Raw genomic sequence first — 19464 nt, forward strand, 5'->3', positions numbered from 1 at the left:
TAAAAAAATAATTTTAAGCCACAGTCTAGGGGATGCCTGGCTGGCTCGTTCGGTGGAACAAGGAGACTGTGGTTCTCCGGGTCATGAGTTCATGCCCCACGTTGGGTGTGGAACCTACTTAAAAAAAAAATTTAGAGGCGCCTGGGTGGCTCAGTCCGTTAAGCATCCAACTCTTGATCTCACAGTTCATGGGATTGAGCCCCGTGTCAGGCTCTGTGCTGACAGTGCAGAGCCTGCTTGGGATCCTCTCTCTCTCTCTTCCCCTCCCCCCCCCCCACTGTATCTCAAAATCAGTAAATATTTTTTTTTATGTAAAAACCATAGTCTTGGGGCTCCTGGGTGGCTCAGTTGGTTAAGCATCTGACTTCGGCTCAGGTTACGATCTCACAGTTCATGGGTTCGAGCCCCGCATCAGGCTCTCTGTTGTCAACACACAGCCTGCTTTGGATCCTCTGTCCCCACCTCTCTCTCTGCCCCTCCACCGCTCTCTCTCTCTTTCTCTCAAATTAAAAAAAAAAAAAAAAATTTAAAAAAACTTTTAAAAACCACCATCTTTAAAAAAGGGGGGGGGGGCCAGTGATGCCTGCCCCACCCCCACACAGGCACATCTCTTCATCTGCTTCGTTCCAACTGTGTGTTGGGGGTGGGGGTTGCTCTTCTTTTCCAGCCATCCCAGAATTTCACAAGAAGCTGTCTTTGCTGTCATTCTGGACGAGGTGCTGCAGCCCGGTGGGGGTCTACCACAGCTCGGCTGACAGAGTGATGAAGCAGTTGGAAGCCAGCTTTGCCAGAACCGTCAACAGAGAATATCCAGGACTCGCAGACCCAGGTACAGGGCAGGGGCGGGGAGGAAGGGGTCCGAGGGGTTTGAGAGCGAGCACTGGCGGGCTGCCCCTCACCGCTTCCCCAGCAGCTAGCCCTGGAGAAAAGGCTGACTCTCCGGAGAAGACGTCATCTGTCCATCATCTACTCTAAGAAAAGAAAGAGCACGAACGCGTTCCAATTCAGAATCTCAGTGGTGACTTTTAAAAGCACTGTGCGTCCGTGTTGCTGTGTAGGTGGCTGTATATGTTTTTCATTAAAATGTTACCAACAGGAGCGTGTCCCATGGTGGAACCACTTGGGAAACAGTTTGGCAATTTCTACTAAAGCTAAATATACCTACCCTATGATCCAGCCATTCTGCTCCTAAATATGTCAAGGGAGATAGATGCTTATAGTCACAAAAAAGGTTCACAGCACCTTTCTTCACAAGAACTGAAAATCAGAAACAACTCAAATGCCCACCAACAAGAAAATAAATGTGTTGTGTATGTGTGTGTGTGTATAATGTGTATGTATATAATATTGTATATATGTATATATTGTGTATGTATAGCATCAGTCATACAATAGGCTATCACACAGCAATTTTTAAGAAGAATAAACTGGAAGCAACAATGTAGGTGAATCCCACAAATATTTTATTGAGTAAAAGGAACCAGATACAAACAGTATATACTGTATAATCCCATTTATATGATGTTCAAGAACAGGTAAAGCTGAGTCCTAGTGATAGAAGTCAGATTATCAGTTACCTGTGGTGGGGGTGGGGGGACCTACAGACTGAGATGGGGGCATGAGTCAACCAGGTGGGGTGCCAGCAGTGTTCTGTTCTTGACCCAACGCAGTTACACAGGTATGTATACGTACGTCCAGTAATCGTCCAGCTATTCACTGAGGACTAGCTCGTCTCGCGTACTGTGCTCTGCCGGACCCCACGGTACAAAGACAGACAGGTGGACGAATGAGTGCTCGTGGCACTTCAAAGCCTCTTTGTGTTTCTCCTTCCAAACAGTGTTTCGAACCCTGGTGTCCCAAATCCTGGACCAGGCTGAGCCTCTGCTCCCCTCCAGCCTCTCTTCGGAGGTCATCACCGTTTTCCAGTATTACGGCTACTTCACCAGCCACGGTGTGAGCGACCTAGAGAGCTACTTGAACCAGCTGGCCAAGCAAGGTGGGACGTGTTCTTTCGTTGCACCGTGTGGTGGCTCCATGTGGAGTGAGCTCTGGTCTTTTCAGCCATAGTTTTTAGGGCTGGTAACCATTTCTTCCCCCAAGTCAACAGCTGGGATGAGATCAGCCTTTTCAACGACTTCTGGACCCCTAACAGTAGTGAGCCTCTTGGCAATGAACCAGGGGTGTACCGAGAGCATCCTGATCACCCAGCAAGGATACGACATTGACCAGAAGCTGATTTAATGATGTAATTTCTTCACGAATGTATTTGCCGTTTGTGGGATCGAGCCTACAGGCAGTACTGTGTTACGTTGCCCTTTTTGGAGGCACTTTCATAACGGTCCGCAATGGGATTCACGAGAAGGCAGATGGGGCGACATGTTGGTCAGGAAAGGAGATGGAAAACCACGTCTCGGGCTGTGTCTCCGGGGAGGGTGCAGAACGGGCACCAGCACAGCGGGGTGGCCTGAAGTTCACGATTGCCTTGCTTCTCGCGTGGTGTCACATGCCGAAAATAAAATAAGCAGCTGCAATGAGAGGAAACCTCTTTGGGGGCGGAGCCAGGCGCGAGGGGCTGGATCCTGGCTCCCCAGTCTGTGCTCTGTAAATCCACCCAGACTTCACCGCTGCCGGTGAAAGGGGGTGGGATTGCAGCGTGTTCTTTAGGAGTAGACGGGTTGGCTCAGCACCAGACTTAGCCCTTCCCTCCAGAACGCTGAACCCTGCACTGACAGGTCCGTCACAGAGCTCACATCCCAGTGAGAAGACGCACTTTCTCCCCCCGACCCGGTGCCTAAGCCAGCCCGAACACAGGAGAGTCTACGTAGCCCTCATGATGAGTAAATGCTGGTCCAGAGTTCTAGAAGGAGAACCGAGGCGGGAGACCACAGGATCTCACTTGAGGATAGTATTCCTATCTTCTCTAAGTTTGTCACTGTCTCTAAAGCAGTTTTCTGAGTAAATTTCTCTACTGTTCAAATGACATCAATAGCAGCTGACATCCCTGAGCCTCCCCCCGACGGTCCCGGGGGAAGGCGTACCTACTTACCAGTAGGAGTGGAGGAGGACCGTGGAGAAACCCTAACCCTGTACATGTCTTTTTTGTTTTCTTCTTCCTTTAAATAAGAAAAAGGCCCTCATTATTTAAAAAAAAAAAAAGACTAGAAAACAAAAAAGTACACCTAAAAATATTCAAATCACCTACTATCTTACTTTTAAAATTTAATGTATTTAGTTGGATATGCATGGATTTGACATTTCAAAGCTGGGATGACCTATTATAAAGCATTCAGTCCTAGCTTTTATTTGGTATTATATCCCATGTTATCCTTTGAAAGTTTTTTCAGTTTTGGAGTATCCCTGCATTTGGGTGCATGCGAATATAGTTGATGATTGTTGAACAGTTAGGTTGTTTTCCGTGATTTGTTTGTTCCATTGTTATACATAATACTGTCTCGAGACCTTATGCTGTGGCATTTATTTAAAAAGCAGTGAAATGACCACAACATCCCCAGCAGCAGAAATAGGAAATTAAAGCCAAAAAAAAAAAAAAAAATCTCAAAAATTCACTAACGTGTCCATTGAATAGTGGATGCTGTCTACTGATGGATCGTGAATTTTAGGTTATCGTTTCCCATCTGTACTGACCAGATACACTCTTATCCTAATGTTTCGGTGACAGATGCCTGCACCGGGTACTTTATGAGGGATCAGAATACATTCCTTGGTCATGGAACATCATCAGTTTGTCCAAATGGGACTCAGAATTTTATTTTTTATCGTATCATCTCCATATTCCAGCCAACCAGCTGGATTTCTCCATCGGGGCCCAGGTGCCCGAGTGCAGACAGAGAGAACATCAAGCTGGGGTCACTCGGGGCCAGGGGATTGCCAGACGGGTATGGCTAAAAGATCGGCAACAGAGTTGGCTCTCATTGGGAAGATTTTATTTGTAGTAAACTACAAGTTTACTTGTAGTTCCTTCGCTGTATATTTTTACATTTGACTATTTAATTCATCGAGAAGTTATTTTAGTGGCCGTACAAGATGGAGATCTGCCTTCGCTACTCCCTATTAAGGTTTGCCATTTGCCATAATAGAGTTACTAGAATCATGCCCTTTTCTCACTAACTGAAAACATCACCTTCATCATATGCTGACTTTGCGTACGTGGGTCTGTTATTACATGTATACTTGAGTCGTATAAAAAAAAGTGAGTGTGTTACCTTACAATCAGAAAGTGAACTCTGCTTTCTTTTCACTTCCTAGTTTCCTTGATTCAGACCCTGCAGTCGCTGAGAGATGAGAAACTGCTCCAGGCCATGAGTGACCTTGCACTGGGCAGCCTCTCGGCCCAGCAGGAAGTACTCGGGACCCTGGCTGTGCTGCTGACTGGCGATGACAAGGAAGCCCGTGAGGCTGTGATGCTGTACTTGACCGCAGCCTCCAGAAACGAGCACTTCAGGGAAAAGGTAAAGCCCCAAACCACGGACATCAAGCCAGAAGCTTCTTTAATTTTCTATCATTTACTATTAATGTTTTGCCAAATGTTTCTTATAAAAAAATAACTTTCTTCTGCCTATTAATAATACATACCCTGTAACACAATTTAAACTACAAAATATACTGTAAATATTTTAGTGCCCATAAGTCCAGCCCCCAGAGAAAACTGTTAGGGATTTGGTGTACATTCCTTCTAATGTTCTTCTACGCATATGCTAACGTCTATAATTATTTTTTTCTTTTTTGTTAATATTTATTTATTTTTGAGAGAGAGAGTGTGAGCAGGGGAGGGGCAGAGAGAGAGGGAGACACAGAATCCGAAGCAGGCTCCAGGCTCCGAGCTGTCAGCACAGAGCCCAACACGGGGCTCAAACTCACGGAGTGCAAGATCATGACCTCAGCCGAAGTGGGACGCTTAACCGACTGAGCCACCCAGGCGCCCCTATAATAATTTTTTTTCTTAAATGAGATCACACTGTTCTGTTGCATAACTGAGTTTTTAAATGTAATAGATCATGGTTATTTTCCTTGTTAGAACATGTTGATCTACTTCATTCTATTTGAGGGGTGAATGTGCATCTCAGGGTATGGATATTCTATAATTTATTATCTTGTTCCATACTGATGGGCCTTTGTGGAGATCCCAACTCTGAAAAATATCATGATGAGCATACAGGCACACACAGTTTGTGACTTGGCATCGGTCATCAAACCATTGAGTCAAAGAACAAGAATATTTTTAATTTCGAAAGCCATCACTCCTTTTTGCCAGGGGAGAGGAGGTTGACCCCTCCGTGGCTTTAATTCAGTACCAGCCGGGTGTAACAGGCATTGGCAATTCAAGCACACAGGGGCCCCGTACAGACAACGGCTCGGTCCCCTTTATAATCTGAACAGTTGTTCTAAAAATCAGCTCATGCCCACCCTCAGATCAGCTCAGTAAAATCAAAGTTGGCCCCTTCTTGTCCTGGGAAAGGTCAAATGTTGACAGCTGAGAAGAGCTTAACTTCTCTGAGGTGTCAGCTAAGCTGGGGAATGGTGGGATGTTTGTGTCTCCACAAGACCTTCCATTCTAAGGTCATCTGGGCCCAAGAGCAGGGACTTCATGTTCTTCTTTCCTACAAAGCTCCAGTCTTTTACTGGGATTTGCTCAACAGGCTGTTCTATGGGCCAATCATCCTCACTCTACTGAAGAGAGAGGAGGAAAATTAAAGGCGTGTGACCGCTGCTGGTAGCAGCCTATACAGACACAGTCTTCTGTGTGTGGGATCATGGTGCCCTTTGGTCGTGACAAGTGCCCTTTGGTCATGACAAGGACCCATGGTCTAGCGTCTCCTTAGATAAAGGCAGCCTGGGGCACCTGGGTGTCTCAGTCGGTTGGGCATCCAACTCTTGATTTCGGCTCAGGTCATGATCTCACGGTCCATAGGATGGAGCCCCCCATCAGACTCTGTGCTAACGGCGTGGACCCTGTGTGGGATTCTCTCCTCCTCTCTCTGCCCCTCCCCCACTTGCTCTCTCAGTTTTACAATAAATAGATAAACATCAAAAATTAAAAAACAACACAGAAAACAGTAGCAACCACAGCAGTTACAACACAGCCCTTCTTTGGCTCTTCTGTATGCGCCTTCTACTTTTAGGGCACATGCCACTGGCCACATGCTCTCTCTTTATTCCAGTTCAGCTCTCATTGTTATGCCCTTGGATTCGTTTTCCACGAAAGAGTGTCCCCTTGCAGATGGCTTAGACGACACACTAGTTAAGAAGCTAGAAACTTAGGTACCACCTAGAAATGTTGGACCCACCGTGCCCAAACCTTGAGTTCTTTCCATTTTTTCTTGTATGAAACAGCAAACGTTGGCACATTAATTCTGTACTCACATGTGAAGGGCTAAAGCAAATATAAAAATACCTAGGTGAGAGCTGGTGTTTCTATAAATCTTGAACCTTTGAAAACCCGTAGCTACTGAAACTAAAAGTTGTAGGTTGGTTCACTTTTGATGCTTTTTGCTCCCCCACCCCAAACAAGTAGAAGATGTCCATCCTTTCCAGTTGTACCGTTGTGTTGGGATGTTGTTTCTCCAATCATCTGGGACCTGCCAGAGGAGATGCTCGCTGTCCTGTTCAGTGTCAGGGACTTCTTGCTTAACAGCACAGCTTCTCTTGGCTTCTTAGAACTCCTACCAATTGTGGGGCACCTGGGTGGCTCAGTCGGTTAAACGTCCGACTTCAGTTCCGGTCACGATCTCACGGTTTGTGGGTTTGAGCCCCACGTCGGGCTCTGCGCTGACAGCTCGGAGCCTGGAGCCTGCTTTGGATTCTGTGTCTCCCTTTCTCTCTGCCCCTCCCCTGCTTGTGCGCTCTCTCTCTCTCTCTCTCTCTCTCTCTCTCTCTCTCATAAATAAATATTAAAAAAAATAACTCTTATCGATCCAAATGTCACAGCAGCCACCTCTTCTTGGGCCACTGCTCAAACCCAAGTGAGCAAGATGCTGCTTACGTGTCCTGTGAGATGGTATATCTCTGCAAGGCACAGAGAAGTGCCACATGCTTTCTCAGGCCGGGGAACAGCGCCCAGTTCCCACTCAAGCCAGCAGAGTTACGGGCTTCATGCTCACAGGGACAGTGTGGTCCAGAAGTCCCATCTACAGATCCTGTTCCTGGGGCACCTGGGTGGCTCAGCTGGTTAAGCGTTCGACTCTTGGCTTGCGCTCAGGTCATGATCTCACAGTTCATGGATCGAGCCCCACGTTAGGCTCTGTGCTGGTGGTACAGAGCCTGCTTAGGATTCTCTCTCTCTCTCTCTCTCTCTCTCTCTCTCTCTCTCTCTCTCCCCCTGTCTCTCCTCCCCCGCTCATATAGGCACACTCTCTCTCAAAATAAATAGATAAATAAACATTCAAAAAACAAAACAGGGGCACCTCGGTGGCTCAGTCGGCTGAGCATCCGACTTTGGCTCAGGTCATGATCTCACGGTTTGTGGGTTCAAGCCCCGCGTCACGCTCTGTGCTGACAGCTCAGAGCCTGGAGCCTGTTTCGGATTCTGTGTCTCCCTCTCTCTGACCCTCCCCTGTTCATGCTCTGTCTCTCTCTGTCTCAAAAATAAATAAACATTAAAAAAAATTTAAGGGTGGGGCTGTTGTCCAGCACTGAGAAAGTAGGCTGTGTCTCATCACAACTGGGAGGGACCACCACAGTGCTAGGTGCCATCCCATGAGCAAACACATCAGCAGGTGTTTGGTTACACTTTCAAGCTCTTTCATCCAGGCACGATGGTGGCACCAGAGTTGATGGGTGCTCACTCAGCGCAGGGTATCATTCTAGGTGCTGTAAGAAATCAAATAAGATTAAAAAACAAAAAAAACAAGATCTTCATCTTTTAGGGAGCTTCAACAGAAATGGAGTCACTGTTGTATCTCCTATAAACAAATACATGAATACGCAGATGTATATAAGAATAACAGTAACACTACAGCTCTATTTATCGAGGCCTTACTTCATGCTAAGACCGGATTTCAGTCCTTGACATGTGTCACCATGTGGAAGAATCAGAAAGGCCTGTGAGTGGCTTTTGATTCTACTCACTTTGCAGATTGACAGACTACGGCACAGGAAGTTAAGTAAAATGCCAGAAGCACGCGTGAGCAAGTTGAGAGAGTAGAAATAGATATAAACACAGGCGTACATATGTGTACATACGTAACGATAATTAGGTCAACGTAAGTCATAGGAAATCAGAAAGATAGTAGAGAGCCAGTCACATAGTGGTTGGTGACGCAGGGCCCGGGTCTTAAGCCAGCTTAAAAGATAATTGGGCGGGGGGGCAGCGCCTGGGTGGCTCAGTCTGTTAAGTGTCCAACTCTTAATTTTGGCTGAAATCTAACCCGTCCTTCCCGGTCCAGGTCGAGTATCATTTTCGTGCACCGTGTCCTGGCACTTTGGAAGGTGGCTTTCTTCCACACGATTCACTTAGCGTCTCGCAGCTTCTGTGGAGACACATTCCTTCCCTACAGACCCTTCTGCAATCTTAGCACTTGTGCTAGACCTCAGGGGCTCTTGAATGCTGGAAACGTAACTTTGGACCTTCCAGCTTCATAGTCCACAGAGTCTGTGACCTGATAGAGTAATGGATTGAATTCAGAGACAGTTCTTTCAGTAAACATGAATTGTTATGGATTTTTTTTTCTTTTTTTTTTTTTGTGCTCTGAAGGTCATATGAAATGTCTCGTTTTATCTATAGTTTAGGTCCGGGAGTAAAAGTGATGCCTCTAAAACTGCAAACACATCAAAATGTCCTCACGGGGTCCCTCCCTCTCTTCCAGGCCTTGCTGTATTACTGTGAGGCACTGACAAAGGCAAACCCCCAGCTCCAGAAGTCAGCCTGCCTGGCCCTGAAAAGCTTGCAGGTAAGATCCAGTCTCTGAGGCCCCGGCAGTTCAGCTCTGAGCAAGTCTAGGCCAAGTGCACCCAACAGCTTTCTTCCCATACTTGGGGGCACCTGTCTTACCTCCTTCACGGTGGGAACTGTGTATTCATTTGGGGGTCTTTTCTTAAAACTCTATTTTAATGTTTATTTCTGAGAGAGAAACAGAGAGTAAGTGGGGGAGGGGCAGAGAGCGAGGGAGACACAGAATCCGAAGCGGGTTCCAGGCTCTGAGCTGTCACCACAGGGCCCGATGCGGGGCTCGAACCTACGAAGGGAACCAACTACAAGATCATGACCTGAGCCAAGGTCAGATGCTTAATCAATTGAGCCACCCAAGCGCCCTGGGGGTCTTTTCTTTAAATAGTAGCTAAATGTGACTTTGTTTCCTTAGGGTTGATCATTTTCCAAATGAAATAATTATGTGTTTCAGCAGCCCGCAGCCCAGAAATGGATAGCTTACCCCAAAAAAAGAGTTGATAGGATGATTTCACCAATTTTTCTTGTGTACAAGAAAGAACAGGGACAAATAAAATTTGTAAGGAAATACTGAAATTCAATGTGCCGATAAATTCCCAGATGCTTCCTCATGATCTATCTGCTTTAACAAGCAGCTCACCCTTCCTTTTTTTAAAAAATTTTTTTATGTTCATTCATTTTTGAGAGACAGAGAGCAAATGGCGGAGGGGCAGAGAGAGACACAGAGGATCTGAAGCAGGCTCCTCGTTAAGAGTGGAGAGCCCAATGGTGATCTCGAACCCACAAACCCCAAGACCACAACCCAAGCTGAAGTTGGACATCCAACTGACTGAGCCACCCAGGCACCCCAGCAGCAGCTCACCCATTTTAAGTGTGTCAGGGGGACATGTCACTGAGCAGTGACAGGGCTAAAATGTAAATGAAACAAAGGCTGAGAATTCCCAACATGAGAGACTTTGCCTTTCAGGGTGCCCAGCTGGCTCAGTCAGAGGGGTATGCAACTTGGAGTCATGAGTTTGAGCCCCAGGTTGACCGTAGAGATTACTTAAGGAAATTAAAAGGAAGGAAGGAAGGAAGGAAGGAAGGAAGGAAGGAAGGAAGGAAGGAAGGAAGGAAGGTGAAAGAAAGAAAGAAAGAAAGAAAGAGAAAGAGAAAGAAAGAAAGAAAGAAAGAAAGAAAGAAAGAAAGAAAGAAAGAAAAAGAAAAGAAAGGAAATGGAAGGAAAGGAGGAAGAGAGAAAGAAAGAAAGAAAGGAAGAAAGAGAAAGGAAATGGAAGGAAAGGAGGGAGAAAGAAAGAAAAGAAAAGAAAAGAAAAGAAAAGAAAAGAAAAGAAAAGAAAAGAAAAGAAAGTTTGCCTTTCAGTAGGAAAGATTTAATGTTCAACCTACCTTAAATCATCAAAAATAAGACTAGTCACTTTTCAGAAAAAGATAAAGTCACACCTTCAAACTTGCTAAAATCTTGGATGGCCGCATGGGACAAGGAGCAGGACCTGTAGCCGGATGGGCATGAAGAGAGGGGTTAATACTCTCAAAAGAAGTCTCATGACCTGTGCAGAAAAACAGCTCTGGGAAATATAGCCTTCCTTGTCACGTGCTGAAAAATACCTTATGTGGCCAAGAGAGCCCACAGTGACTGCTGTTTATTTGAGTGGCCTCCTGGTGCCCGTGACATCTCAGAGACGATGGCTGTGACACAGAGCTAATGGAAACAAAGTCACCAGGGTACAGTGAACTGTGTCCGCTTCTGTGGATTTGCACAGTGTGAACGTGACAGTAAAAGCAACAGTTTTAACTCCAGCAGATCTCAAGTCTGAGAGCCCTGATTCCTCCACTGTTCTCTTTTCTTCCAGAAAATATGATCCTTTGTGCTGGACAAAACACCTCTTTTTAAACCATCCCCAGCCTCCCAGCTCCTGAAAGGGGCTCTGGGCAGCATAGTGTGAAAAACAGTGTGGACACGGGGGTTTCATCCACCCAAACCAATCAACTCTAGCTAACCTGTCAGGGAAAACATCATCATCATCATTATCATTATTATCATTATTTTATTTTTATCGTTACTATTATTAGTAGTACTTAGTTAATGCTAGCAAGCAGACAGCCACATTTTTCTGTTACCAAACTGGACCCAAATGAGAGATCGAGATCCTCAAACCAAGAGGCCCTCGAAGTTCGGGCCCCTCATCTGTTTCTCTGGGCTAAGAGCCTGTGGTCTGCCCGTGCTGCTCACTGCCACTGACACCTCTGTCACCGGCACCAGGGCTCTCTGCGCCTGGCTTCCTTCCAGAAGGAGAATCGCCATCTCGAAATCTGGTCCCTCAGCTCGTCAGAACCTCAGCGGAAGCATCTGGGTCTGGCCGCAGGCGTGCCCCACGCCGTGGTGTCCGTGGAAACGCGGTCCTAGGCCCTCCTCTGCCTGCACGCGTCCTCTCCCGGGGGTGTCTGTCATCTTCCCCGGCCAATGACGCCCCCCGCCCCGGTTTCCAGGCCGGCTCTTCCCTCGCTGGCACGTGCCCCGCTGGCTGCGGGGCGTCCCTGCTGGGAAGTCACCTCCGACCGGCACCCAGCTCGCCCACCTCAGTGGGGGGTGCAGCTCGTCCGTGCCCCTCCCCCACCTCATCCTCACCCCCCGACGGCCCCGCCCGCGGACCCCACCGCCCGGCAGCCCGCTCTGCCCACCCCGATTGGAGCCGCCTTCCGTGCGCGCTTTCTGTGGCGGCGAGGCTGCTCTCACTACAGCACGAGTCCCGGGCCCCGGGTAGCTCCGTGGGTCAAGGGTGAGACTCGTGATCTCAGCTCCGGTCGTGATCTCACAGTTCGTGAGTTCAAGCCCCACGTCGGGCTCCGCGCTGACGGCGCGGAGCCCGCTTGGGATTCTCGCTCTCTCTCTCTCTGCCCCTCCCCTGCTCGCTCTCTAGTTCTCTCAAAATCAATAAATAAAAGCAAAACAAAACACCCCACAAATCCCGCTTCTAAAGCTCTTATGTGGCTCTCCACGATGCTAAGGATGAAGTTCAAAGCACTTAATGTGGCTCGTAAGGCCCCTCCTTGATTGGGGTCCTGGTAGGAGGTGCTCCCCTCGCCTGGAATGTATTTCCTGCCCCACACCGCCCAACACATGCACACGTGCACGCACGTACACACACACACACACACACACACACACACACACACCACTTGCCCGAATGTGGCTAATTGCCCTAAGACACCGCTTCCTCTGTGAAGACTCTCCAGGTCAGACCAGGTGACGTTTCCCAGCTCTGTTCTGCCCGAGCACCGTGTCCCCGCCTGTCATTGTCCCACCGTCTGTCTTTCCGCCGGACCGGAAACCCTGGGGGGTCAGGACCGAGCCCCGCTCGCTGCCTGGCCGACTGCCCGGTCCCTGGGGCGCTGATACGTGTGGGATGCACAGACACGAGGGTTCCGACCACCTGCTCTGGCTGTCCTCCCGTTGCGCACACAAGCCAAACACAGAGTCCTTAGCTGAGCACTGGGTTGGAACCAGTGAGGCGCGTGGGAAAGAGCTCGGGGAAGGGGATCCTGTTCTGGAAGGACAGGCTGGCCACTCCGCTTCCAAACGCGCGTTGTTGGAGCTCCTGCGGGTGCGCGGCCCAGGCGCCATCCCGGGAGACGAATCTGGTGCATCTTGGAGGGACGGCGCGGAATGTGTTCCTTTAAAAGAGCCCCTAAGGAGCCGGACGCTCAGCGGGCCCAGGGAACCCTGGGCAAGACAGTACCGCCCCTGTGGCCCCGCCGTGGGTGTCGCAGCACTAACGGCTCTCTCCTCGCAGGCCACCGAAAGCATTAAGATGCTGGTGACTTTGTGTCAGTGCGACACCGAGGAAATCAGAAACGTGGCCTCGGAGACCCTCTTGTCTCTCGGTGAGTTTCGCTTACACCTTGTTTCCTTCTGGTGCTCTCCAAGGGAGCTGGGCCCAGAAGGTTCGTGGGGGCCGTGGGAGCACCTTCCCCCCCGGGGGCCCTGCTCACACTCATGCTTACACATGGGACGTCACACACATGGGACATCACACTCGCACAGGGGACGTCACACGCGTGCTCGCATGGCATACGTCACTCACAGGGGAGGTCACACTCACACAAGGTACATCGCGCACTTGCACAGGGCACGTTACACACACACAAGGTAGGTCACAATCACACACACACACTATGAGGAACTGGTGGCTTCCCATCTCCGTCCAATGCCCGGTTCTCACCGCCTGGAGCTGGGGGAGGGCCGCTCTCGGGAGCCCCGCCAGGCCGATCAGCCTGCGCTGTTTGGAGGCCAGGACGTAGACTCGAACCTAAAGCAGAGGCAGTAGTCAGGGATCCAGGGGGGCTGGCGAGCTTGGGCTGGGACTCCGGGGGCCGCGGTTGGCTGAGGCGGCAGGCACGGCGGGCACACTAGTCCCCTCCTCACCCTGCCTCGCAGGTTAGCCTCTGGTTGCCCCGCTGACCTGTGCCCAGCTGAGTCCTGACACCGGAGAAAAGAAGTGTGGTTCTTGAATGCTGGAATAGCCAGATAAACCCCCCTCCCCACTTCACCTTGTAAAGGCACCTGCCTACCAGGTTTCACGCCTTTGTTCTTTCGGGGGAATGCAGGGGGCAGAGAGAGGCTGTTCTAACCTGCATAAAAGATAGAGACAGTTGTTATTTTACTACTGCAACCGCTCTTAATGTGCAAAAACTATGCTTCTAAAAGTCCTCAAATATAATCCGGCTAATAATACTAGTTGGAAAGAAGCCACCCTGGTTTGGCTATAGTCGCATAATAATGTAAGGCAGAACCTCGTGGCATTTATAATCACCGTGCAAATCACATTCGTTGTTGTAGGTGTTCTTTCTTACAGTTACTGGTTTAATGACACTTCCTTCTGCTAACGAATACATCATTTGATCCACAGAAATCCAAGCCAGCACATGTTTGTTTGAAGGATAAAACAGTTATTCCTTGAGTCACCCGGGTGGCTCAGTCAGTTAAGCATCCCACTTCAGCTCAGGTCATGATCTCAGGTTCTTGAGTTCGAGCCCCACGTGGGGCTCTGTGCTGACAGCTCAGAGCCTGGAGCCTGCTTCGAGTTCTGTGTCTCCTCCTCTCTCTGCCCCTCCCTTGCTCATGCTCTGTCTCTGTCTCTCAATAATAAACGTTAAAAAAATTTTAAAACAAATTTGGGTGAGGGGGCACCTGGGTGGCTCAGCTGGCTGAGCCTCCGACTTTGGCTCAGGTCATGATCTCGCGGTTCGTGGGTTTGAGCCCCACATCAGGCTCAGTGCTGACAGCTCAGAGCCTGGAGCCTGCTTCAGATTCTGTGTCTCCCTCTCTCTCTCTGCCCCTCCCCTCCCCTTTTCTCTCTCTCAAAAATAAAATTAAAAACATAAAAAAATTTTTTTTAAAAAACAGTGATTCCTTATGGCTGCTTTAGGCATACAACTTTAATTCCCTAAACACATGCCCAGGGTATTATTAGTTTGAACCTCTTTTATCCCATAGTGTTCTGGGCTAACACTGAAGGCAAGCCAAGTGTTTGCACAGCTCAGCGACACTTCCTTATCCAGTGTGACCCAGAGAAGCCTGTCCCCGCCAGATGTGCCCCAGGAGTCACTTCAGCGGCACAAACAGCATCTCCAGGAACGATGGTCACACCTGCTTCACCTGCGGGGCTCCCCCGGCCCCCATGCCCCCCTCATACCACCAGCTCACGTTCCCAACACTAGTTGGCACTTTGGAATCACTAAGGAGGCTCTCAAATACACTCATGCCCGGGGTTCTACTCCCGAAGGTTCTGATTTCAGTGGGCTGGGGTGTGCCTGGGTGCTGGGACGGTTCAAAGCCCCCCAGGTGATTCTAAGATGTAACCGATGCTTGAACCCGATGTTATGAATCTCCTTTGACCTTAATACACAAACACTGGTGTGTTTTTAACTCACCCAGATGACCGAGTTGGTAATTGTGTCTGGTAGGTCCCCCTGTGATTTGAGGGCCGGTCTCTTTGTCCTAGACGGCTGCTGTGGAATTAGTGGCTTCTGTAAGTGAGGAACTGAAGGTTAACCGTATTTAATTTTGAGTCGTTACCGTTCACATGTAAATCGCCACCTGAGGCCGCTGCCCCACTGCTGTCTGCGTAGCTGTGGCCACCTACCCGTCCGGCTGGGCCTCAGACCAGTTGAAAGCACACTGCCCCATGTGCCAAAGCTCAGGCCCTTTCTCCTCCAACACCTGCCTGCTTCCCAGGGCTGTTGACAGACCAGAGGAGGGGCCAACGCAGATCAACGCCCACGGAAAACAACGTTAGAGTAAGAGGCCCCGGCATCCCAGCTCTGGTTGTGTCTCTGCAGTGATGCGGGGTTACACCCGTAGAGGATTCGCTCTGTGCCGGGCAGTTTTGAGGGACCTGCATGAGTTAGCACATTTAATCTTCCGAAGGACTCCACGAGGGAGAAGGGCAGTTAGTCCCATTTTGCAGAAGGGCCCATTGAGGCATAACTCACTTATGGGCACCCAGACCCGGTAGGGCACCGCGATGGAATCCTGACCCACCTACACTCTGCGGGACTCTGGGGAAGGACTGCACACCTCTAAATTGGGATACAGCCATGCACACGCTAGGAACGGGCCGGGTATTCACTGGGTTCTAAATAGCGTTAGTTACCCAAGCCATTCAGGCTGTGTGCCATGGTATGAATGTGCCTAACTCTGTCTCTCTCTACCCGCCCCCCTCCCCGCCCCGCTGTCATCACCTGGAAAGGTGCTGTGTTTAATGTTTTATATGTCAGGGTTTTGTGCAAATATTTTGTCTCAAAAAAGGATTCCACTCCAAAGCAATAAAAAAGTAAAAATTACTGAATTAGGGGAAAAAATAGCATTTGCCTCAGAAAAGTCAACAAGGCATGACAAAACAATCTGCAGAAATCTCTAAAATTTGGTGGCCTTTGTCTAGAGGAGTTCGCTAAGTTCTTATAAGTGCAGGTGACTCCTTCCTTTGGTATGTGATGTATTACTGAAAAAATTAAATATACCCCTCTAAAACACAAACTTTAGTTGATCGAGAGGCTTCTGTTTCCAGAGACTACGATATATTATAAAATCCACCATTACACTGCTTTTCAAAAACTCACATCAATGTATTTCTAGCGTTTCATGAATCTTTTTTTACTTTTTTTGTTAATGAACTTCTTTTTTATTTTTAATGTTTATTATTTTTGAGAGAGAGACAGAATGTGAGCTGGGGAGGGGCAGAGAGAGGGAGACACAGAATCTAAAGCAGGCTCCAGGCTCTGAGCTGTCAGCACAGAGCCCGACATAGGGCTCGAACCCATGAACTGTGAGATCATGACCTGAGCCCAAGTGGGAAGCTTAACCGACTGAGCCACGAGGTGTCCCTCTTAATGAACTTCTGATTGACCACAACTCATTATTCCCAGCTTTGTCTCTCTTGTATTAAATACGTGAAAACCTGCTTCTTATCACTACTTCTCTGTGATTGTTTTCCCCGTTTCCTAATCATTGTTTTAAATAGGAAAAAATAGAATGGAATGTTCAGATAACTTGCAAATACCTGTTGGCTGTTCGAGATGGTTCTACTGGCAGACGTGACCTAGTTACTAGCTGGTAGATGGCATCACCACATGTGTCCAAGGCCAAGGGTAATTTTTTTTAGCTAGAGTTTTTTAGCTAAAGTCTAGCTAAATTTGACTTTTATAAAAGACCCTTTAGATATGTCAATGTATAATGTAAAAAAGTAAAAGCTATATCAAAGTTCAATGCCTTGAAGTCAAGGACCAGCCATTCTGAAATCTCTAACACACTTATAATCCATATGGTTTCTCAGGAAGAAATCTATGTGTGAAATTATTGCCATTAAATGCCCCTAGGAGTTCAACTGTTCCACACCCTGACATTATTTTAGTCTCTGGCATTAACTCAAAAGTACTTGGTTGTTCTACAAAGGAAAAAAGAGACAAACCAAAAAGCCGACTCTTAACTACAGAGAACACACTGATGGTTACCAGAGGGGAGGTGGATGGGGGATGGGTGAAATAGGTGAGGGAGATTAAGAGTACACTTATCTTGATGAGCACTGGGTAATGTATAGAATTGTTGGATCATTGTATTGTACACCCGAAACCGAAACATACAACACTGTATGTTCACTACACTGGAATTCTTTTCTTTAATCTTTATTTATTTTTGAGAGAGAGACAGAGCACGAGCGGGGAAGGGGCAGAGAGAGGGAGACACCGAATCCGAAGCAGGCTCCAGGCTCCGAGCTGTCAGCACAGAGCCCGACGCGGGGCTCGAACCCACAAACTGTGAGATCATGACCTGAGCCGAAGTGGGACGCCCGACCCACTGAGCCACCCAGGAGCCCCTGGAATTTTTTTTTTTTTTTTTTTTGAGTATTAAAAAAAAAGTTCTTGGCTCTTCTAAACAGTACCTAGGAAACCACATAATTAAGAATTACAGAAGATGACTTTCCTTACTAAAGTTAACATTAGCAAATATAGCAATCCATTCCCAAACAACTGGTTTCAATTCGTTATCCTGAGTGATGAATGAGAAGGTTAAACTGGTGTTTATTTTTGATGTTCTGCGCGCAGGAGAAGATGGGCGGCTGGCGTACGAACAGCTGGACAAATTTCCTCGAGACCGTGTTAACGCTGGAGGGCGTCATGGGGCTGAAGTTGCCACGGCCTTTTAATGAGCTCTGCCCAACAGCCATCTTAATAAATGGCCCTGTTCATCAAGATGGTGCTGGGATTTAGCGGGCGTGTTTAAACCTTGAAGAGTTCTGCTGAGGTTGTCTGGAAATTTAACACGTCATAGATAGAAGTCAAAGTCGAGCGTCATAGTACCTATCTACTTTTCCTTTGGCCGATAGAATAGGGCCAATATGACTCCGTAGATGACGGTGTCGATTGCGTCTGACAATACTTGGTAAAAGAATCCATCTTATCTCATATGTATGGAATTTTAGAACAGCCATCTTTGTACTTTTTTGGAAGTTCTTCTCTAAGCCTAAAATCGTCACATGATACTTTGATGACTGTCACACGCCTTGCGGTGTCTCCCCGTCGTGTCCTGAGGGTTGAGGGGCCCCACCAGCTACCTAATTTTACCTTAAATGCAAAGCACAAAAAAGAATTTCTTCGAATAACAGTTTGCCCGCAGAACTCGGTAAAATGACACATTGCAAGAGTTTAAATTTTTTTTTAACTTCATTTTTTTTCCAAGCCTCCATTACTTCTTTTGTTTCTTTTCTCCATCCTGACCGTTCCCAAAGCATGTTTCTGTGATGGATAAGAGACAGGTTGATGTCTAAGATGATACCCGTACTCCTTAAAAAAAGACATTCGAAGTTGAAGCTTTTTTGAACACGAGCCATTTTTTTTTTTTTTTTATGATACTTTTACAACAGAGGTATTTTGCTGCTAAGACAAAACAAAAACTCATGGAATCAGAAAGCTGTGATGCTCTTTGGGGTCGTAGAACTGGGCACTTGGAGGAATCTTAACGGGGCGGGAGCAGAAGGAGATTCACAAGTGGTCCTTGCTTCTACAGGAATTACCATGAGATTAGGAGGAAGAATGTCCCGAGGGACGAGGCACGAGGGACAGTTACTGCCCCAGAGAAATCACTCGTCACTGGGTGGGATCTCTTGGCCAAATAGTTAAAACAACAGCTCCCCTCACTGTTTCTGTATCAGGGGAGCAATTCCACTAAATAAAGTACAAGACCACTAGATAGCTCGTACTAACTAACTTTCCTTCCTCTTAAGAGTATACACGGTGGGATATGCCAAGATATCAAAATAAAATGTGTGAGTGTGATTTAAACCGTGGAATATCAACTGTATTCTGGATGTGTTCGTATCAAATATTTAGGTGTCGTTTTAAATATTTACATTTTAGCAAGACCTTTAAGAACAACTCTTAATCCATTTTAAAGTAAGAATTGTTTGCCAGACTTCCTGGCGAATAGTTCTTTCAACTGTGAAGTTATAATGTGTATATATATTTGTATATTTATAAATATTATATATATGCATATATCCTTCATTTTAAAGGTACATTGTACAGTCTGTAGTTTAGCATGTATAGTCTGTAGCCTATAGTCTCTGTTAGATGGTTGATTCTTTTTGTAGAAAGTCAAATCACAAATGTTACAGAGTTTTTTGTTAGTTTTGTTTTCGTTTTCTAATTTTTTGAATATTGCATGAGTAATTAATTACGTACTTTTGTATTCATTTCTGCATTTTATTTTCACTCAGAGGGGGTGCCTTTAGTCTCGTGGCATTTGTATCCATCACTCTTTCGATCATGTAAGTTAAAATAAAAATTATTTTTGAATTGTTACTCTTATGCACAGAGTCTGCTCTGTTTTTCACATGCCGTTCTTAACCTGGCGTTTCTACAGCACAGGGCGCCTCATTTCGCAACTTGAATTTCTCATCTTGAAATTCCTTCACTTGTAAATGAAGATAATAATGTTTACTTCTCAATGTGTTGTAAAGCTAATTGGAGGAAAAGAGCTGTGTTTCAGAATTGTGGTATCTGTG

General features: G+C 47.2%; 1 protein-coding gene across 8 annotated transcripts in view; it reads left to right on the forward strand.

Moving 5' to 3' along the window:
- RIPOR2 (RHO family interacting cell polarization regulator 2) overlaps positions 1–19267 on the forward strand; it is a 228928-nt gene extending 209661 nt beyond the window's left edge. For 2 of the 8 annotated variants that reach the window (XM_042937747.1, XM_042937748.1), the window contains exons 17-22: positions 668–829; positions 1838–1996; positions 4267–4469; positions 8823–8906; positions 12697–12787; positions 17507–18353. In XM_042937747.1, the coding sequence (XP_042793681.1) occupies positions 668–829; positions 1838–1996; positions 4267–4469; positions 8823–8906; positions 12697–12787; positions 17507–17607 (800 nt within the window). In that variant the 3' untranslated portion in view covers positions 17608–18353. Of the gene's footprint in view, positions 1–667; positions 830–1837; positions 1997–2732; positions 3152–4266; positions 4470–8822; positions 8907–10755; positions 10949–11165; positions 11766–12696; positions 12788–15007; positions 15846–17506 lie in introns of those variants that run through there. The other 6 variants (XM_042937753.1, XM_042937754.1, XM_042937745.1 and 3 more) reach the window with 6 other exon arrangements.
- Positions 19268–19464: the final 197 nt, after the last annotated feature.

Source organism: Panthera leo, chromosome B2 (genome assembly GCF_018350215.1).
Source record: "Panthera leo isolate Ple1 chromosome B2, P.leo_Ple1_pat1.1, whole genome shotgun sequence".
NCBI lineage: Eukaryota > Metazoa > Chordata > Mammalia > Carnivora > Felidae > Panthera > Panthera leo.